Source organism: Quercus suber, unplaced genomic scaffold (assembly GCF_002906115.3).
Source record: "Quercus suber isolate HL8 unplaced genomic scaffold, Cork oak 2.0 scaffold_37, whole genome shotgun sequence".
Lineage (NCBI taxonomy): Eukaryota > Viridiplantae > Streptophyta > Magnoliopsida > Fagales > Fagaceae > Quercus > Quercus suber.
This window is the reverse complement of record NW_027069502.1, coordinates 1,782,213-1,805,271: the sequence shown is the minus strand read 5'-3', so window position 1 is coordinate 1,805,271 and position 23,059 is coordinate 1,782,213. Positions and strand designations below refer to the sequence as shown.

Here is a 23,059-nt window from a genome sequence, read left to right as displayed (position 1 = left end):
GTTGGACTTTTTGGGTTTTGCCCACAAGGTAAATGAGTTTGGGCTTTTATAAAGATGACAAAATTTTGTAGCCCAATTTTGATAATAGTATGAGAAGTATTTATGTAGGCCCAATTTTGATAATAGTATGAGAAGTATTTATGTAGGCCCAAGTTGGTTAATAGAGGAAATATTTGTGAAAGCCCAAGTTGGGTAATAACATGGGAAAATATTGGGGTAATATGTGGAAAGTATTTGGATAATATGTTAGAAATATTTGCAGGGGCCCAAAATAGTTTATGAGCTTGTATGGGTATTTTTGTGAGTAGCCAATGAAATTAGGACCTAAAAATTTGTACCTCAACATACACTAACAAACAAATGTCACTTACTGATGTTTAACCAGGAAAAATGGCCAGGTAACAAGAGTTTTTCGATATAGATAACGTAAGAATTCGGTTGGTTGTATTGAGTTTAACCATCACATAGTATCTCATGGAGCTAGCCAAGGCAAAAGAGTAACTACTAATTAGATCCTTTAATCAGAATAATCACTATACTTTAATGGTAACCAAGTACCTAAATTGGCCTAGTACGAGTACGAACTTTGGCATAGGAGGCAGCCACTGATGAAATTGAGGCATCACTATGGTTCAATGATAATGAGCTATCTAACTTGGCCAAATTTCTTGGTGTAACAATTGAAGAGCCAAAAGCCAAGAAAATAGTTTCTAGCCCGCTTCTAGACATTGATCTAGGTTGATAGCATGGTCTAAGAGGTCCATGACAATAGCAGATTCATATACATTTGGAACAAAATAACTCCCTAGTATTGATAAGAAAACTTTAAAAGAAAGAAAAAAAAGTTCTAGGGTTAGTAGTTAATTTGCCTATTCTCTTAGTGTATGGGCTTACAATAGGTAACATTCAAAAAGTCTTAGATGATTATGCACATCAACCTCCCACACTAGCACCGCCCCATTCATTTGGTTCCATAACCGCATAAAAGATGTACACAAGTTAAAAAGGAAATTTGATTCCTTCTTGTAATTCAAAGATGGGCTGTGAATAATATTGTGTAGACCCTGCTTCAATATCCATAGGGGACCGTGAATAATGTGTTGGCCTGCTACATATCCTCCCAAGCTCAACTTTTTCCTGGTTTAAGGCAAGTGGATTCAGGCAGAATTAATATATATAGTTTTCACACAACCAAAAATCTATGGCAATGATCAGATACAAAAATATTTTTGAAAGTTTCACACACATGCACACACATAAGTGAGAGAGGGAGAGAAATTTAAACAATGTAACTTGCCATATATTACCTCAGTGTGATCATGGTCATAGCGGACAACAAAGATGCACCTGCAGCCCTTACTGTCATTGTCATGTGGCATCCTTTTGATTTTGACAATATAGGCATCACAGTAAACCGCATGATGTTCTCTTTCCTGTGAACAAGCCGTTGAGGCAAAAAGAGAAGATATCTGTAAAATCTGGGGAAATTTTTAAACTGACTAGCAAGCTCCCTCCATTATTTCCTTCCCAAGTTAAGTAGGCCTGATAATTATGAAACTTTGTTGTTCTAGACATTTGAATATCTGATGCAGAGCACAAATGGGATATAGGAAATGAAAAAAGTAACAAAAGAAAAAAAATCCCTAGCTTCACCACCTGGGGGCATTTAGCATCCCCACTAAACAAAGAGAACAAAGGAGGAGACAAATTCTCAACTCATTATAATAATTCTTATTCAATATCATCTCCCCTTTTCACCATTACAGGAATACTAGTTTAACAGGGTTTAGGGATTGCACTAATATAGAAAATACCCAATCAAATCCCTTAAAAACCTTAACATGTAAAACCCCATTCAAAATTTAAATTCAAAAACAAAATTAATTTCACATTCAAAAATAAAATCTTAATTGATTTTAATGCTCCCTGCATCAATATCTAAGAGCTCATCATTTTGAAGGCATCACGTTTGTTTGGACATGAGGACCCATGATTGTAAGTTTGTAACACATCTTATGGACCATATCCAACAAACAGAATCAAATAAAAAAGCCTATGGAAAAGATTACCTGGAAGCATAGCACAAGATCTCCAACCTTCACCTTATGACAGTCAGAGGCTTCTAAAGGAATAGACCGCTCTCGCACTCTATTTTTTACATTCACCCATTCATCATCCTCCTTACCAAAGCCAGCATATCGTACACGAACTTCCTGTGATATATAACACGATTTCACACCTTTACATAGATTAGCCAATATCATGCTTTATGATCTTGATTTGTTCCACAGTATCTCATATCACTATATAATTGCATGCAAGAATTTGACAGATATTAATTTTGTGAGGACATGATTAATCCCACACAAAATGGGAGTTCACCAAGTGTACCTTTTTGCATTGAGTATCTATGCAATAAGCTAATTGAAGAATGAAGCTATTTTTTGTTATTTCAACCTGATTTTTTCTTTTACTAACACTTATCCAGATAAATTGTATGTGTGAGAGAGAACAGTAAATATTCCGAAAAAGAAAAACTAAAAATAAAAATAATCCTTGATAATTTTACAATCTGAACCACAACAATTTCTTGCCAACATGGTTCTATTTTTATAGGAAATGTACCCAACATAAGAGACCCCTGACAATTGGATTCCTATTTCCCACAGGCAATCATCATTCCTTTGCACCAACATGGTAGCTTATCGATATCAGCTAGTAAGATATACAGTTATACAAACAACTCTTTCTTTTCCCTCTTAAAGAGAGAAGCTAGTTATGTTAAATGCAACAAGAATGAAATTCGAAGAAGAATCAAAGCTTATACCAAATTGGATAAATTTATCTCTAGATTGGCCTCACTCATATTATCCTAAATTCAAATCAGGTTAAATACCAATAAGGATTCCAGACTAGCTCTTGCTTGAAATAATCCAAGCGTCTGTTGCTCATGAAGCATATTTATGCGACAAACACTACAAAGCAGCCTGTTTTATTTAGCACATAGATATGGAAGAGGTTTTTTTTTTTTTTTTTTTTTTTTTTTTTTTTTTTTTTTTTTTTTATCAAACCACTAGCCAATCACCCACCAAAAAAAATAAAGAGGGTCTTTCATTTAATTTGTTAACAGGCTTGGCGACGCTAAAGTTCAAAGTTTGGTAGCAATGTAAACCAGGAAGCTTAGATGGCTGAGATACAAAGTTGAATTGGACAGCCAAGTAAAACACTCAAATATCATAACACAAAGCACCCCAGCATATAAAAAAAAATCAAACATTCGTATCATATGAAAGGGAAGCCAGGAAGGTGTTTACGGCTAAGTTGTTTAATTTCCAGCAGATTAAGATGAAAAATGACAGACCCATATGTGGAAAAACAAAGAGAAGCATGACTCTACCTCAGCAAGAGTGAATTCAGAGAGAGAATCTTCCAAATCTTTTGACCCAAACCCTCCATTGTTGAGAGATTGTAAAGCAGAAACAGAGAGTAAATGTTGTAAATGAAATGAGTGACACTGTTATAGTGGTTTTTGCATTGGGAAACAACACTTCTGTGATGTGTGTCAGGCGGCATGGGAAAGGAAACAACGTATATGGCATCATATTACTTCAATACCCTTTAAACCATTTTTACCATCTTCCTTTCGATGATTTCTCTATTCTCATCTCTCACCATCCTATGTTTTTAATGTTCATCTTTTATCTTTTGAATTTTTATTTTAAGGTAAATTGAAAATTATAAGTTTGGGAGGGCTTTAGATTTTATTTTCTGAAATTTTAAAATTTAGATTTTATTTTTTGAAATTTCAAAATTTAGATTTTAACTTCTAAAATTTGGAGATGTTTGGATTTTACATCTTACCTTTCAGAATTTGAATTTTATCATTTAATTTTTAGAAATTTTACTCCCTAAAATTTAGGGTATTTGGATTTTACTCCTATAGTTTCAAAATTTAGGAGTATAAAATCTAAGCACCCTCAAACTTTAGAAAGTAAAATTCAAATTCTGAAACGTCATGGTATAATATCTAAACACCCTAAACTTCAAGGGATAAAATTTAAATTTTAAAATTTCAGAGTATAAAATTCAAACACCCCTAAATTTTAGAAATGTAATTTAATTTACCAATTTTTTTCTCTCATTTCTTTCCTTCTCTTTCATAGTTATTGATCTGAGTGGGACCAAAGTTTTAAAAAAAAAATTTTAAATATGAATTAAATTATGTATTTCTTTATGCTTTAGCCTCCAAAAAAACTCTTTTAAAAAATATTTAGACTATTGAATTCAAATTTTAATGAGATTGAAACATTAAAAGAAAATTTTTATCTCAAAACATATATATATATATATATATATATTATATAGATAAAAGTAGTAGCATAGTCAAAAATGTTGTTGATGCTCGTTTTTGCCAATCAATACCCAAAAGCCCATGAGGAGGAAGGCCCAATAAAAAGTAAGGCCCAAAGGCCTACCAAGAAGACCGAATAACAAGAAAGACCCAAAGAAAACATAAAAGAAACAAAAAGCCTAGACTTACGCCTGTGCTGAGAGAGATGCATGGGAAAGTGATCTGCAGTAAAATATAGATCAGCAGCAGAACACAAATCTGTAGTAGAAACACAATAGGAAGAAATAAGGAACAATAGAAAGTGTCAATAGTAGGAATTGTGTGAAGGAAAGCAAAACCAAACCAAAAGAAATGACAAACATAACAGAAAACACGTGAAGAAATAAGACAAGGCTAGCTACAAAAAACACATAAAGGAGAAAAAAAAAAACAAAATCATAGAAAAGACAAAAGAAAGCAAGGCAAGCCCAAGAGCTCATACCCTCTTCCACAAAGGATAAACACTAGTAGAGTATATACGAAACAAGACCAAACAAAACCAATCTGCAATGGCAGAAACAACATGAGAATAAAAGAAGACAAAAACAAAGAATAGTAGAGTAAGCACAGAAGGGTCAGAGTACCACCAACCTGTACCTAGCTAATACAGGGGAGGTGGACCCATGATTAAGGGATTTAGAGGGTGTGGTTTGGTGGTGGGAGGAAAAGAATCTATTTTGGGTTTCCAGCCAAAGCTTCTTTTAAGAAAATGTCTTACTTGGATGGCATTTTGCCTAAAAGAGGTAGTAGATGGCTAGACCACCTGATGCATGCCATAAAAGTAGGAAGTACGAGACCCAAGTCCTTATCCATTTAGGCAATGAGGGAAAGGCTTATAAAAAGAACAAACAAAATGGAATTTTGTCATGAAATGAGTAGTGGTGGAGTGAGAATGTGCTGAGCAGTAGTAGTGGTCGGGCAACCAATGTGTTGGTGAACAGTTCTGAAGGAATGCCACAATAAACCAAAAACAATTAGTGAAGCCCTATGGGTAAAAGGGAAAAATCTTATGGAATCAGGTCACTATAAAATGGGGAAGTAGCCATAGATGAAGGGGGGAGCGACCCATGGCAAGATAGTGGTAAAAAATAATAATAATAATAATAATAAAAAGTGGTAAAAAGAAGAGAGAAAACATGGCCGAAATAGAGACATGCATCAATAGACAATCTTTTCTCTCTCTCTTTAGCAAACACACTCTTTAGAATCCCAAAATTAGTAACAAGTAGTCATTTAGGCTCATTCCCCAAAATGCACAACTTTAATAGCAGAAGCCTATAACAAGGTTGTTTAAGTTCGGATTCGGTTTCCTTTTTGGTTCACTTCTTGTGAGAAGATTCAATATTTTATCTTTGTCACGAATATTTACATCTATTCTGCTATAACACTTTTTTTTTTATCATATTTGCTGCATCAGTTGTCCTGCCGTGGTATCTTTATTTGTTGTATTAGTTATTATGCTATAGCACATTTTTTTATCATATTTGTAGTATTAGCTGTTATGTTAGTTAAACCTTTTCTGCTGAAACTTTCTTTTTTTCTTCTTTGCTAATACGTGTTTTTTCTTTTAATATGGACTAATCATTATTCTATACTATATATATATATATATATATATAGGTTGATACGTATAAGTATATATACGCATATATGTACGTGTATATAGGTAGATACACGTATATTTGAGTATATGCTAACCCACGTAAACTAACATTTACTTGATGGCTATTTTTTTGCGTTTTAGAGTTTTCATGTGCATGAAGTAGAAAAGTATTTCTATAGTAAAAAATGAAGAGTAGTCATTCATGTTGTAGAAAAGTGCAGAAAACTTTATTGCACAACAAAAATTTAAGAAAAGTCAGTTCCACAGTAGAACTTGGGAAATGTGCCTTCTGCGGTAGAAACAAGGAATAAGCCTAGTATACAGCGTCATCCCCTAGACTTTGAACTTAATGTTTACGCACAAATTGGCAGCAGTAGAATAGGACCTTGGAGCCCATTCTGTAGAAGCGTCAACTCCAACTTCCTTCTTATAAAAAGTCTAGACTAAACGTTGTCTAATAACATCAAGACACGTGTCTAAGGTACAAGAAGTGTAAAAACAACCCTCACCAAATGTTTTTCAAAGAAACTTATATATTTAATCTCTTGTAAACATTTATGGCTTCCTTAATTAGATGGGATCGAGGAATTGTACTTATATATGTTTAATCTCTTGTAAAGGTTGGACTCTATAATAACATAAAACAATGGAAAGAAAAAGTTTTTTCTCTTTCAAAATTTAAGAATTAAAAAAAAAATTATGAGGAAAAAAAATATATCTTTAAGTGCTTGACTATGATTTTTTCTCTTTTAAATGCAACATGCCATGATTTTTATGGTTAAAAGTTTATGACATGTTCTACTTTATCATTATAGAGAAGAAGAAAAAAATTCTTTCCATTTTGTTATTGTTATTATAGAGTCTAACTTTTACAAGAGATTAAACATATACAAGTATAATTCCTGGATCCAATCCAATTAATGAAGCAATTAAATGTTTACAAGAGATTAAATATATAAGTTTCTTTGAAAAACATTTTTGACTATGCTACTAATTTTATTTATGTAATATATATATATATATGAGATGGGTTCAAATTACACCTGGTGTAACTCTTCTAAAGTTACACATTTTTTACACTGTAGATTTTTAAAAGATCTAACGATTAAAAAAGACAACATTAAATGTTATTGCTTTCCACTTTTATCTCTCTCTTTATTTATTGTTTTTCACTTGATTAAAGGGCACTTGCCATTTTCAACAACCCACTTTTCAAATGAGTCATTAAACTCTCTCCACCCAACCTGTACTCATTGCACGTGCTACCCTCTTGAGGGGCTGGGAAGCCTGAGGCAAGCTCTTATTTTCCTTACTTTGTCCATCAGATGCATCCAGAGGTTATCATCCAAGAAGTGAAAACTGAAGTTACTAGCCTTGTTTTTTTTTCTTTCTTTCTTTTCTCTTCTTTTTTCCTGCTTTCTTTGAATCTCATTGTTTCAGTGATAGAATTTGAGTGTCATTNTTTTTTTTTTTTTTTTTTTTTTTTTTTTTTTTTTTTTTTTTTTTCCGAAGATATTAATAATTGAAAGGGACCCGTGTTAAGAATATTTTCATTATCCCTAAAATATATAACAACAAAGATGATGATGATGAATCTTACAAGTTCGCCTGTATGAAGAACCCTATAACTGAGGAACGAAGCAACATCATACCTGGAAAGCCATAAAAACGTTAGCTACAATTACAATATCAATTCAAAGGAGATTACAACATTCACAACCAAGATTATATATTTTGCAATTGATTCCATCCTAGCAGTAAAAATAATTGTGATTTTCTTGAGTTTACATTATAACATCATGGAAACCAGAATTCTCGGAACCACTACTACTTGAATCTTTTTGAACTTGTTAAGTTTTTTACGGAGTTGTATCAAAGAAAGAATCTATGCTTTATTCTGAATTAATTAGAATTCAGCATGAAATCCTAGAAAAAAAAACGTTGCAAATGCAAACAGTAAACTATCTTAGAAGATCTGTTGGCCTATTAAGTCGTGAATTCATACACAAAGTATGCTTAGTGATGTCGATTCAACTCCAAGCAAGGTAGGAAGAATGGATTCACGCTTCAAAGTTTGCGGTTAAGGGAAATAGAGATTGAAGCTCATAATGATTTAGAAATATTTAAAGGTAATAACATACAAATAAGCAAGCATGCATTAAAAAAAAAAGGGTAAATTATACATGTGATTATGCATTAAAAAAATGGTAAACATTTAAAGGTAATAAAGAATATTCAAGCACAAGCTCCATGTAAATTTACAAGATACTATAAATCCTTAACGAACCTTCACTTGTCCACAAATGTAATTTTTAACCAAAACCATTTCTTTCTTAATGTTATCTCACTTTCACAACTTCTTTTTACTTTTACAATACATTTTATAGTTTATATTTTCCAAGTTCTGAACTAACGGCAACATGCAACTCATTGTTACAGCGTCAAGTGCTCATATTTGACCTTTAGAAATATATTGTACACATCATCGTGAAATCTTTAATGTCAAAATATAAAGAAATAGTATCAGCACGAAGTTTGAACTATGTAATTATGTTAACACATGGAACAAGCAAAATATTCTATAATTTTATATAATCTATATATGAAATATACACATAAGAAGGTAATGTGAAATTTGTTTTATTCTCTTACCTAATTTGAATTTCATGGAAGAAGGAAGACGTTCTTTATATTATGTAAATGGCAGTAGTATATTCCAGTTATCATTTCATATTGACATACCTACTATACATGATTTTGAGCAATTTCAAGTGTCTTTAAGAGGCAAAGCTGGAACAGGAGGGGCTACTGCTTTAGTGGGACTCCATAACAACCAAGGTAGTCAAAGACAATAGGCGACCTTAAGGCGCCAAGGCCTTGAATCGCCCAAGACGTGAGGTGACAAAAAGGCACTAGTTCAAGTAAAGCAAGGAGCCAAACTTTTAATATATTTATTATACATATAGAATTTAAATCATACATACATAGTGTATTGAAATATTATAATAAAGTGTTTTTCAATGTGTTGCATGAAGAAATTATGTCTATCAAATTATTTCAAAATAGGATTGACATGATTTAGGCTCTATTAGTTATTCTAACAACAGGTTTTACAACAAGCTTCTATATAAAATAATTAATCTAACAAGAAGTTTTGCAACAAACTTTTGTAAATTAATATTCAAATTTTAATGAGATTGAAACATTAAAAGAAAATTTTTATCTCAAAACATATATATATATATATATATATATTATATAGATAAAAGTAGTAGCATAGTCAAAAATGTTGTTGATGCTCGTTTTTGCCAATCAATACCCAAAAGCCCATGAGGAGGAAGGCCCAATAAAAAGTAAGGCCCAAAGGCCTACCAAGAAGACCGAATAACAAGAAAGACCCAAAGAAAACATAAAAGAAACAAAAAGCCTAGACTTACGCCTGTGCTGAGAGAGATGCATGGGAAAGTGATCTGCAGTAAAATATAGATCAGCAGCAGAACACAAATCTGTAGTAGAAACACAATAGGAAGAAATAAGGAACAATAGAAAGTGTCAATAGTAGGAATTGTGTGAAGGAAAGCAAAACCAAACCAAAAGAAATGACAAACATAACAGAAAACACGTGAAGAAATAAGACAAGGCTAGCTACAAAAAACACATAAAGGAGAAAAAAAAAAACAAAATCATAGAAAAGACAAAAGAAAGCAAGGCAAGCCCAAGAGCTCATACCCTCTTCCACAAAGGATAAACACTAGTAGAGTATATACGAAACAAGACCAAACAAAACCAATCTGCAATGGCAGAAACAACATGAGAATAAAAGAAGACAAAAACAAAGAATAGTAGAGTAAGCACAGAAGGGTCAGAGTACCACCAACCTGTACCTAGCTAATACAGGGGAGGTGGACCCATGATTAAGGGATTTAGAGGGTGTGGTTTGGTGGTGGGAGGAAAAGAATCTATTTTGGGTTTCCAGCCAAAGCTTCTTTTAAGAAAATGTCTTACTTGGATGGCATTTTGCCTAAAAGAGGTAGTAGATGGCTAGACCACCTGATGCATGCCATAAAAGTAGGAAGTACGAGACCCAAGTCCTTATCCATTTAGGCAATGAGGGAAAGGCTTATAAAAAGAACAAACAAAATGGAATTTTGTCATGAAATGAGTAGTGGTGGAGTGAGAATGTGCTGAGCAGTAGTAGTGGTCGGGCAACCAATGTGTTGGTGAACAGTTCTGAAGGAATGCCACAATAAACCAAAAACAATTAGTGAAGCCCTATGGGTAAAAGGGAAAAATCTTATGGAATCAGGTCACTATAAAATGGGGAAGTAGCCATAGATGAAGGGGGGAGCGACCCATGGCAAGATAGTGGTAAAAAATAATAATAATAATAATAATAAAAAGTGGTAAAAAGAAGAGAGAAAACATGGCCGAAATAGAGACATGCATCAATAGACAATCTTTTCTCTCTCTCTTTAGCAAACACACTCTTTAGAATCCCAAAATTAGTAACAAGTAGTCATTTAGGCTCATTCCCCAAAATGCACAACTTTAATAGCAGAAGCCTATAACAAGGTTGTTTAAGTTCGGATTCGGTTTCCTTTTTGGTTCACTTCTTGTGAGAAGATTCAATATTTTATCTTTGTCACGAATATTTACATCTATTCTGCTATAACACTTTTTTTTTTATCATATTTGCTGCATCAGTTGTCCTGCCGTGGTATCTTTATTTGTTGTATTAGTTATTATGCTATAGCACATTTTTTTATCATATTTGTAGTATTAGCTGTTATGTTAGTTAAACCTTTTCTGCTGAAACTTTCTTTTTTTCTTCTTTGCTAATACGTGTTTTTTCTTTTAATATGGACTAATCATTATTCTATACTATATATATATATATATATATATAGGTTGATACGTATAAGTATATATACGCATATATGTACGTGTATATAGGTAGATACACGTATATTTGAGTATATGCTAACCCACGTAAACTAACATTTACTTGATGGCTATTTTTTTGCGTTTTAGAGTTTTCATGTGCATGAAGTAGAAAAGTATTTCTATAGTAAAAAATGAAGAGTAGTCATTCATGTTGTAGAAAAGTGCAGAAAACTTTATTGCACAACAAAAATTTAAGAAAAGTCAGTTCCACAGTAGAACTTGGGAAATGTGCCTTCTGCGGTAGAAACAAGGAATAAGCCTAGTATACAGCGTCATCCCCTAGACTTTGAACTTAATGTTTACGCACAAATTGGCAGCAGTAGAATAGGACCTTGGAGCCCATTCTGTAGAAGCGTCAACTCCAACTTCCTTCTTATAAAAAGTCTAGACTAAACGTTGTCTAATAACATCAAGACACGTGTCTAAGGTACAAGAAGTGTAAAAACAACCCTCACCAAATGTTTTTCAAAGAAACTTATATATTTAATCTCTTGTAAACATTTATGGCTTCCTTAATTAGATGGGATCGAGGAATTGTACTTATATATGTTTAATCTCTTGTAAAGGTTGGACTCTATAATAACATAAAACAATGGAAAGAAAAAGTTTTTTCTCTTTCAAAATTTAAGAATTAAAAAAAAAATTATGAGGAAAAAAAATATATCTTTAAGTGCTTGACTATGATTTTTTCTCTTTTAAATGCAACATGCCATGATTTTTATGGTTAAAAGTTTATGACATGTTCTACTTTATCATTATAGAGAAGAAGAAAAAAATTCTTTCCATTTTGTTATTGTTATTATAGAGTCTAACTTTTACAAGAGATTAAACATATACAAGTATAATTCCTGGATCCAATCCAATTAATGAAGCAATTAAATGTTTACAAGAGATTAAATATATAAGTTTCTTTGAAAAACATTTTTGACTATGCTACTAATTTTATTTATGTAATATATATATATATATATGAGATGGGTTCAAATTACACCTGGTGTAACTCTTCTAAAGTTACACATTTTTTACACTGTAGATTTTTAAAAGATCTAACGATTAAAAAAGACAACATTAAATGTTATTGCTTTCCACTTTTATCTCTCTCTTTATTTATTGTTTTTCACTTGATTAAAGGGCACTTGCCATTTTCAACAACCCACTTTTCAAATGAGTCATTAAACTCTCTCCACCCAACCTGTACTCATTGCACGTGCTACCCTCTTGAGGGGCTGGGAAGCCTGAGGCAAGCTCTTATTTTCCTTACTTTGTCCATCAGATGCATCCAGAGGTTATCATCCAAGAAGTGAAAACTGAAGTTACTAGCCTTGTTTTTTTTTCTTTCTTTCTTTTCTCTTCTTTTTTCCTGCTTTCTTTGAATCTCATTGTTTCAGTGATAGAATTTGAGTGTCATTTTTGAGGAGTGGTATTTCTAGATGAGGAACATAAGGAAAAAATTGAAGATGAATTAATAGATGTTCAAAAAAATAAAGTACTAACTTGAAATTTGTTTCTTTGCGTACAATATTGTGTGCTTCCTGCGACTCATTGAAAAATATCAACATCCAAGCTTTACATCATTTACTAATAAATACTTCTCTGAGAACCTTCTAATTGATGGGGCAAAAGTAGCTAATCTGTAATAGGATACATGTATAGGAAATGACATTGTTTAATTATAAAATGGAGTTAGTCTTTGGATGCTTAAGTGCTTCTGGGGGCACATATACTCATGTCGCCCGTATGTTGAGTAACCTTCAAATAGCATGACTGCCCTAAAGGACAAAAGACAAAAGACATTTTTTAGAGAGAGAGAGAGACAGGTGGAGAAAGTTTAATGACTCAATTGAAAAGTGGGTTGTTGAAAATGGCAAGTGTCTTTTAATCAAGCAAAAAACAATGAATAAGGAGAGAGACAAAAGTGGAAAGTAATAACATTTAATGGTGTTTTTTTAACCATTAGATATTTTAGAAATCTACGATGTAAAAAATGTGTAACTTTATAAGAGTTACACCAGATGTAACTTGAACCCATCTCTCTCTCTCTCTCTCTCTATATATATATATATTGAGATAAAATTAAACGGCATTTTGGTCCAATTGCAAAATGACTTGATCTTTCCATCAAAGCTAAAACACGCCTCACACACCAAACACCAAACCCTACACCTCATGAACAATACAATTCTAGCAACAGAATTGTTCTGTTAGATGTTATATACTTATAGAACAAAGTTTAATTATAAAACTGATTGTACCTTTAGGCTATAATCTTATTCAATAAAATAAATATTCTTACAAATTTTGAAAATCTAACCGTTGAATTGCATGTTCTTTACATTCTTAATACACATGTCAAGTTTTGTGTTAATCAAATATTATTTACTACTAGTATATAGCTTCGTGCTACCGCACGGGAATTGATATATTATTAATTATAAGTTTATTCATGTTTAAAAGTCTCAGTTAAGTCTAAATTCATATAATTAACTAGAAAATTTCATTAACAAAACTTAGCAGTACATATATTTTACATAGAAAGATGAACCTTAGTAACAATGTTTATCCAAAAAATCCATTCACGCTTTTGAATCTTCAATCTCTATTAGTAATTAAAATTTTCGTAGCTTAAAAAATTAAAAAAAATTTAAAAAAAAAAAAAAAAAACCCTCAGAGTTGTACTCATTTTGTAGTTTTACGATGTGTCATTTTGTAACATGATGAGCATTTGTGTGAAGAAAAAACTTCTGAAATTCTATGGTTGATAAAAGAAATTCTCTCCAATCTCTTTTTATAGAGAGATGGGTTTGTGCGTGTTTTTATACATCATTCATAGTTGTATTATCACGAAGTAGGTCCAATAAATTTAGATTAGTACTACCGATTCCCAAAGCATGAGTGTTTAATATGTTATTAATTTCATCTCATTGGCTTCTGCACATGACAGTAAAATTAAAAATAATTAGATTGTACACGTGTATAGTAAAATTGGACTCCAATTTCAGATTCTAATTGAACAATTGGAATGATAATATATGATAGCAACAACAATAGGAAAATTCAAATAAAATTTCGGATTAAATTGTAACAATTTGAATAAAAAATTTTAGTAGAAAGACAGGGTGGAGTGATCTACTCCAAGAAGCCAATCAAACTTGCGTAAATATAGAATAATAAATCTCTCTCCGGAAAATTTACATTGTTCATAACCTTTACCTTTACTAAAAATTTTATAAACAAAGTGACTCATATCCGCCATCCAGACATCTACAGCCGAGTCCTCTCCAATTCACGTGAGATTCCATTAATCACTAAGTTCATTTGCAGCCTGCAAAAAGTATCATTCATCGGTCCACAGCAGTGTTTTCTTTATTGTTACAGGTGCTAAACCTGAACAAAAAACTAAATATAAGGATAGTGAATTTTAGGCATAATGTGTATCTAATCACATATTAGCAATTCATAACAAATGTAAAAATGCAAACTTTGTAAGTAAATAGTAAACAAAACTCAGTATCAAAACCAAGAAGAAAGCACTTTAATCTGAACTCAGTGCAAATGTAAAGATGTAAACTTTGTAAGCAATTTATAACAAAGATGCAAACTTTGGCTTTGCTATTTTTTTGGAAATCATGCAATGTACTCAAACCAAGTTCTTATCACCGATATTAATTTCTTTGGTTTTCACGTTTAACTACAAAATCAAGAAAAAACTTAATTAGCACAATAACTCACTTGACCCGATACATAGAAGTGGTTTTAATGAGAATGAGACCACATACATTTAGCCACATGATGCAAAATTCAATTTCAATTTACCCAAACTAAGTTCTTATCACCGATATTAATCTCTTTGGTTTTCACGTTTGACTGCAAAATCAAGAAAAAACTTAATTAGCACAGTAACTCACTTGACCCGATACGTAGAAGTGGTTTTAATGAGAATGAGCCCACATACATTTAGCTACATGATGCAAAATTCAACTTCAATTTCAGATTCTAGACACATGGCACAAAATTAGAATTCTAATTTGGTGTGTACACGTGGCACACAATTAAAGTTCTAATTTAGAATTCAATTTCACACTCTCTCTGCTTCACCTATTATTATATATATATATATATATTTGATCTATAAGCTTATATTTTATGCACAGTTTTAAACTACAAAAAGTTACTGTAGGGTCGGTTTTTGTTGTCCAAGCCCAAAGGATATGAGTTAAAGGCCCAACGAACCCAAAATAATGAATTTGTAGAGAGTGGATCGAAAGAGCTAGGCTGGATATGAAGCACAGAACAGTTGGCTAGGTTACGTGCAGTGATGATAACATGAACTGAAGTTTAGATAACTTTATGAATGAATGTCCGAAGAGGCGTTTTATTGAATGAACCGTGATTACAATATTCAAAGTTACAGTAAAGCTTTTCTCTCTCTTTCTCTTTCTTTTTTCCCATCCCCTATTATCAGGGACCCTTCTTCTTTATATAGCATCCCTTCCTATCATCTCCATCGTCCACTTGTTCTTCATCCACGCATCCACTCGAGTGCATGTCACGTCGTGTGTCTACTTTAGTTCTTTGTGAGTGGCAGTAGCTGAGGTTGCACTGTTCAGGGGTCTTCTCCACATAAATACGGCCAGAAAAACTGTTACAGCGCATTAAATGCGGTGGTACCAGCTTTTCCTTCAGATATTTTTTAGTTTTGATCATTTCCGGATCCACCCAAGATCTATCATGGCCATTGGGACCGTTGGGAAGATTAGTCGGACCCTCCACACGTTCGTTTTATCAAGGCTCATCATAGCCGAGGAGCAAGACATCCTCGGACAAATGGTGACCTCTTCGGACGACACTCCCCTTCTGCTTCTGGGCTTCCTGCTTTAGATGGGCCGCCCCAACCACCTATTAGTCCTCGGAAATGCAATAGTCCTTAACAGGCGGTTCCGGGCCCGTTAGGTAGCTTTGGGTTTTTTCCCCCTACAACAGCCCCTCAAAATCTTAGTTTTTCCCTCGCCTCCGAAGGGAAAAAATGGGATTTTGACTTGTTACGGGGTAAAAGCTTGGAAACGGACAAAAGTTTGGCCTTGCACATATGTAGGCATAGATGCGCGCGTTCCATCATTAATGCCATTATTTTCTTGATTCCCGAAGCGCTGTATTAATTACGCCAGGGGGCGCCCTGTCCATTGCATCCAACGGTGGGCTATTGATCCAACAGATGGGGTTCTTCCTCGGGATTTTGGCAAAAATAACTTCTGCCGTTTCGTTTGACCTGGTATAAAATCCCAGAGGAGGATGTTTCTCCTCACTTTGCAACTTTCAAATCATCTCGCCAGAACAAGCACACAAACGCTCAGAGCTCTTTCCAATCGCCGATTTTGCTTCTTCCCAGAGTCCTCAGGAATCCTTCTGCGAGTTCAGAGATCAGTCTCTAGCCCCGCTCCTGTAAGTTTTCACCATCTCAATCCTTCAGTTTTCTCTTCGGCCGTCTGTCTTTCAGTTTGGGCGAACATTTCCCCACTGCTACGTTGTGCCTCTGTTTTTCCGTTGAGTGATGGGTAAACTAGAGTATCTGGTAGACAGCCCCGCCCAGCTGGAGAAGTTCAGGGCCACATACCGCATACCTCCAAACGTGGGGGTGAAGTATTGCCCTCCGGAGAAAATACTAACTGATCGGGAAACGGGAGAGGTGGTGATCCCTCTCATCGCCTTCCTAGAAGGGGGAATGACGATTCCCATGGGCCCTATCACCACTACCTATCTTATAAACCATAGGATTACCCCTTGGCAGTGCGCGCCTAACATGTTTAGGATCTTAGAGGCCATTGAGGACCTCAACTGCCTCCTAGGATTGGGGCTCACTTGGCACGACGTGGTGCACATGTATGAGTTCCACAGCCAGCAAGGGGCGGGATATTATTTGAAGTCCCGGTCTGACATTGTTAGGCTCATTTCCTGCCTCCCCAAATCCAATAAAGGGATGAAGGATGACTACGTGATCATCTCGGGCGTGTGGTATGACGGTCCTCACTGTCCGACCAGAGCAGGAGAGCCAGGTGGGACCCGTTAGACTTAGGCACACTAACCATAGGCTCAGGACCTTCGTTTTTTTTTTTTTTTTTTTTTTNTTGTGACCTATCCCAAATCCAGACCAATTAAAAATGGGTCTTTCCCAATTCAAAACCAAATCAATTCAATCTAAGCCCTAAATTGAAATGCAGTCTCACAATCTCTTCATCTTTAACATCATTTTCCATAAAAGAAGTAAGAACATGCCCAAGCAACTCAAACAAGTGATTAAGAACCATCATCTTCACGACCTGATACATCAATTAACTTCCAAAACAGTGTCCAATTTGGGCATGTAACTGAAAATACTATAGTTTTAGTCATACCATCAGAATAGCTATCACACAAGATTGTGCAACCTATTTTCTTCCACTCATCTCTATATTTCTTGTAACAGTCATGTATATCACCTTTCACTTTCTTTAAAAGAGTGGATCTCAGTTTTCATAATTGGGGCCTTAATTTGTAGCCAACCCCATACTCCGCTATAGCACTTACCATTTCTTGAAAATAATTGGATTTTTTATATATATAATAAATGGATTTAGCAGCACTGAAAGGAATGGAATTGTGAGTCCTCGTTTGAAAAGATTCAATTAGTTTGGGTTTGAATTCGGGAAGTTCCATTTCTAATGAATTTAGGCTTATATCTTTATGGCGTACGTAATGGGTTTTTATTTTTTATTTTTATTTTTATTTTTATTTTTTTTATGTGGCAATACTGAATTGGATTGATTTAATATTTAAAATGTTGTCATGTCCCCTAAAAAAATCGTATTATTGCTCTATGAGCCACATAGCCCGACATAGGTAAGGAGACTAAGGGCAGTTAACAAAATAATCAATAGGGCTATTTTTTTTTTTTTGAAATTTCAAATATGGATCAATAGCTCTTATTGAAAACTTCAAAGACCAAAATGCTCGCTTAGTAAATTTCAGGGACTAATAATATATTTTGACTTAAAAACTATTACAATATAATAACTAGCTTAAAAAAAAAAAGACATTAAAATTTTTTACAATTAGCAAAATTAAAAAAAAAAAACAATAAATAGAGAAGCTTAAACAACTTTCAAATGTATTTTTGGTATTTTTTTTTTTAATTTCATAAAGCTAATTGAATATAATAACATATAAACAAATATTGTGTTTGTTAATCCTTCAAATAGAAAGTATTTTCATCTAAAGATTAAATTGCAATTTATAACCTTATTATTTGGGATATTTTGATTTCTCTCCTTTAAAGTTTTAAAATTTAGATCCATACCCCTAACATCGCGCAAAACTTGGAAAAAATCGTTGGATCAAAACTTTACCCTTTATTAGATCTAGATTAGAAGAACACCAGACATTTGTAGCAACTGATGAGTACCATCACTCCCTAACTTCATCTTGAAAGGATCCAAGGTCTCATTTTCCAGCCTAGTGTGCGTTTGGACGTGGATGAAAAATTAAAATTATTTCACTATTCAACTTATTTTTGCTACTATTCATGGGTCTCACTGCACTTTTGACACTATTCATGAGTCTCACTATACTATTTCAACTAATTTTTACTTTTATCTATCGTATTTTCAACAATAATTTTTCAGTTTCAGCAAAATAAACGGTATCCCAACACACTTCTAGTATTCATTGGGTAAAAGACATCATAGATTCAGATAGAATCACATAAGCAATGGAATGGACAATTAGTTCAAAGCTCCTTTAATGAAGCATCAAGCCATCAACTGATGACTTCCTAAACATTCATTTGCCTAAAAATGAAGGTGAAGATTCTCAAGTTTTTTTTTTTTGTCAACAAAAAGGGTCACTTCACTTACAAACTAGTCTTCAAATTGATACAATAAGAATAAGTCTCTTCTGCCCATTATAATTCCAATGGCCTCGCTTCATAATCATTCGGCTAACAAATCGGCCCATTATATAGTTTCTCACAGAAATCCAGACCCCAGCAGCACTAAAATACACAAATGACAAAACCAAAGCAAAAACCACTAACAGTGGCATTTCATTTACAATTTACTCAGTGCTTTTGCTTTACAATCTCTCAACAATGGAGGGGCCTGGGCCAAAAGAGTTGGAAGATTCCTTTTCTGAATTCACTCTAGCTGAGGTATAGTCATCCTTCTCTTTGTAAACACCTTCCTAGCTTCAGTTTTGCTGCCTCAACTCCTTGTAAAACCTCTGTATAAACTCCTCGGCAGCTTTGTCCACATGGGAATCCTCATCAATGTCCCTCAAAGGAAAGGGAGAGTCTGTAATCCTCAACTGCCTCACCATAGGGCTTTGTCCGAAGCCCGGAAGCGCCGGGGATGCTTCCACCACCGCTTCATTGTTCAGCATCTCTAACACCATGGCCTTCACCGCACTAACCGTGGCCACATCATCATCTAGAGTAGCCGGCGCGTGAGCACACGTGAAGAAGTGGCTGTGGTGGTTGTTGTGGCTGTGGTGGTGGTGGCGGCGCTTGTTGTTGATGTGGAAGGCGTAGTTGGGGGTGTTGCTGCAGCTGAACTCGTACTCTCGTGGGGCAGAGAAGGAGACGTGGCGGTCGGGGTGATGGTGGTGGTGGTGGAACATGAGGTTGCTAATGGCTTTTCCGGCGATCTTGCCACGTTTCATCATCATGTTGAGGTCTAGCATTAGCTTTCGCTTTGATATGCCTTTTCTCAGCATGAAAAAAGCTACACGTGCTATGCTCCATATTCTCTTGGCTGCTATTACTGGTACATTAGGTTCCATTTCTTTCAATCTATTTTTTTGATTGAAGAGTGGGTTTTTTTTTTTTTTTTAAATGGAGAGAGAGAGAAGAGGAGATTTGATTTAGTTATGAGAGTGAGAGGGGAGGCCGGAGGAGGATATATAAAGGGAGGTGTGTGTGAGTGAAAGAGGAGGGTATAGTGTTTTGATTCTTTTGAATATGGACCTCGTTTTTTTCTTTTTTTCTTTTTGGGTGATAAACTTTTGAATATGCACTAAAGCACGAGGAGTGGGTGCATTGATATTTAGGGTTGCTTTACACTGAAGTAAATGGGTTCAACTTCAATCAATCATTATTGGTCGATTGGTACTTGGGTGGGCTCAACCGCCTCATTGATCACGTTTTAAAATCAGAACCGTGTAAAGGAAAAACATGATAAAGATGTTCGAATATTCTGTACATATGCTAATAATACATAGTGAGCGCTTTTAGTTTTTAAAGTTTTAAATGAGCATTGTTGGTCAATTTATTAATTGACTTAAATCTTTTTATTTAAGTAACTTTTTTTTTTTTTTTTTGTTGAGAGAAAGGTCTTCCAAATCAGACGAGAGCTCTTCTACTCAAATATCTAAACTTGCAAATGAAATTGCTTTTCTAGCAAGGACATAAGCTAAACAATTGCCTTCCCTTTTAACATGCCTAAAATTGAACCATTGTAAAGAACTCACTAGTAATTTAGTCTCTTCAATAATGTGAACATGGAAGGTAAATGAGGGTCTACTACCTCGCAGTGCAGACATGACCAACAAAGAGTCACCCTTGAATTCAATCTTGTGAATGCAGAGATCCTTGGCAAATTGGAATACTGCAGCACTAGCAGCCAAAGCTTCAACCGAATGGCGGAGGGGAATTTTCTGATTCATAGCAACGATGATATTGCATTTTCTAGGTGACCTGACCTTTTTTAATATTAGAAAACTCCACATTAGTATTGCCACAACAAAAACCTATGACTTAACAAAATCCCAAATCTAAACTCGTTAGAAATGGGGTTTTCTCAATTTAAAACCAAATCAATTCAATCTAAGCCTTAAATTGAAACGAGTTCATCTTTCAACAACATTTTCCTCTCCAACTTTTAGAAGAACATGCATAATCGTTTTCATGACCTGATACATCAACCAACTTAAAAAATAGTGTCCTCTTTGGGCATGTAACTGAAAATACTATAATCGTTTTAGTCCTACTATTAGAACAGCTATCACATAAGATTGTGTAACCTGTTTTCTTCCACTCATCTCTATATTTCTTTTAATAGTCATAAGATATCACCTTTCACTTTTTCAAGATTGTGTAACCTGTTTTCTTTTCTCTTCCCTCTCCCTCACCGATTCCCTCTCTCTTCTCCCTGTACCAATTCCCTCTCTCTTCGACCAATCCGGGATGTTCACCCGTAGCAACAATGGCGTAGCTCCGACGACGACAACGTGCTCCGCCACGCTCGATCTCACCCACGCTCGATCTTACCCGGGGGTTTTGGGTTTGAGTTTCGGATTGCTGAGTTGCTGGGTTCTGGTTTGAGAATCGGTGGTAGCTAGCTATTTGGTTGGTTGGTACTTCACGTGGTGGTGGTTTGATGGTTGTGGGATTGAGGTTTGGGTCTGATTGTCTGATGGATTGAGGTTTGGGTTAGTGGGTTTTGGTTGATTTTGTGCGTTTTGTGGTTTGGGTTAGTGGTTGATCGTGGTTTGGATCAATGGGTTTTGGTTGATATTCAGAGTTTTTTGGTTTGTTGCGATACTCTGTGATGGTTGGTCATTGATCGTGGGTTTGGTGGTTTGTTGTGAATCATGTGATGTTTGGCGGTGCTATGGTGGTGGTTCGATTGGTTTGGTATGGGTTTTTAGGGTGGTTCTCGATATTTTTCTATGTGAATGGTGGTGAATGGTGGTGGGTTTTGGTGTTTTGCTGGGTTTATGCTGGTGGGTCTTGGTGGTTTGTTGTGTTTGTGCTGGTGATGGCTATCAATTAGTGGTTGTTGGTGGCTGTTGTTGCGGCTATGGTGGATGTGCCGTTGTTGTGGATGATGGTGATGAGGGGAGGAGATAATATATTATTTTAATGAGTAGTAAATATTATTTTAATGTATAGAATAGAATGATAGGACATCTGATAAATGAGAAATTGTAAAATGATGTGGTACAATAATAAAGTAGGCTTTTGATGTGTCAAAATGACTTTTTTTTTTTTTTTGGCAACATTTGCTATGGATGCTCTTAGGGCTTTGTAGCCAACCCTTCACTCTAGCTATAGCATTTACCATTTCCTAATAATACATGGTTTTAGCAGCATTGAAAGGAATAGAATTGTGAGTCCTCCTTTCAATTTAGGGCTCAAATTCAAGTAATTTGGCTTTGAACTAACAATACTTAACAAAAGGATTAATAGTGATCTTTTTTGAAACTTCATAGGCCAATAGCACTCATTGAAAATTCAAAGGCCAAAAGTATTTTGGCCTAAAAAATATTACAATAACTAGTTAAAATTAAAATTTCAAAAACTAGCAAAATTAGCTTAAACAACTGTCAAATGTATTTTTGGTTTTTTTACTTTTTTTTTTTTGGTTAAAGCTAATAGAAAATAATAAACCATAAACAAATATCATGTTTATTAATCCTTCAAATAAAAAGCATTTTAATTTAAAGATTAAATTGCAATTTACGACCTTAATATTTAGGATATTTTAATTTTTTTTCCTTTTAAAAATTTCAAAATTTAGATCCAAACACCATACCGTCATGTAACATTTGAAAAAAAATGCTATTTTGTGTTCGTTCATAGAAAAATGTTTGTATCAAACACGTTCTTGCAGCCAAGTTAGGATGGGTAGTCTTAAAGCCACCTACCAAAAACTTTGGGTTCAAGCCATGAAAAGCCAAGTACTTGAAAGAAAAACCAAGGTTTTCAAACCCGGACTGTTCATTAAATCGTAAAAAGGAGAGGTTCAAGGTTTTTGAGGTCGAACTGAGGTCGAACTGGGGTCGAACCATGATGACGTCATAATTAATTAAAACCTAAATATATATATATATATATGTATTAAATTTATAAAACTAGCAAAATTGACTAATATATCTATATATGTGAGGGAAATTTAATGATTTTCAAGCATATATTTAATAATTAAATAAGAAAGTTAATAAAATAAAATAATAACCATGAAAACATTAAAATTTATGATTAATTTTTAAAGTAAAGTTGAATATCTTTGAAGGATTTTAATTATAATTTTTTTTATTCCTTGTAAGAGATGGATAATTTAATTAAGTAGAATAAAATTGTGTTAAGTTGGTTT

At 34.1% G+C, this 23,059-nt stretch overlaps 2 protein-coding genes across 2 annotated transcripts; both read right to left on the bottom strand.

The window, feature by feature from the left end:
* Positions 1–680: 680 nt before the first annotated feature.
* LOC111990890 (protein SAWADEE HOMEODOMAIN HOMOLOG 1) lies at positions 681–19,010 on the bottom strand. The gene is made up of 7 exons (XM_065770873.1): positions 18,939–19,010; positions 17,159–17,251; positions 14,751–14,801; positions 7,594–7,668; positions 2,070–2,213; positions 1,308–1,433; positions 681–1,137 (listed from the first exon to the last, which is right to left on the bottom strand). Exons 1-7 carry the CDS (start codon positions 19,008–19,010, stop codon positions 1,000–1,002), a joined length of 699 nt encoding a protein of 232 aa, XP_065626945.1. The 3' UTR covers positions 681–999.
* A 144-nt stretch (positions 19,011–19,154) lies between these two features.
* LOC111990887 (uncharacterized) lies at positions 19,155–19,745 on the bottom strand. Its single transcript, XM_024022656.2, has one exon. The coding sequence runs from the start codon at positions 19,743–19,745 to the stop codon at positions 19,155–19,157; it is 591 nt and encodes a 196-aa protein (XP_023878424.1).
* Positions 19,746–23,059: the final 3,314 nt, after the last annotated feature.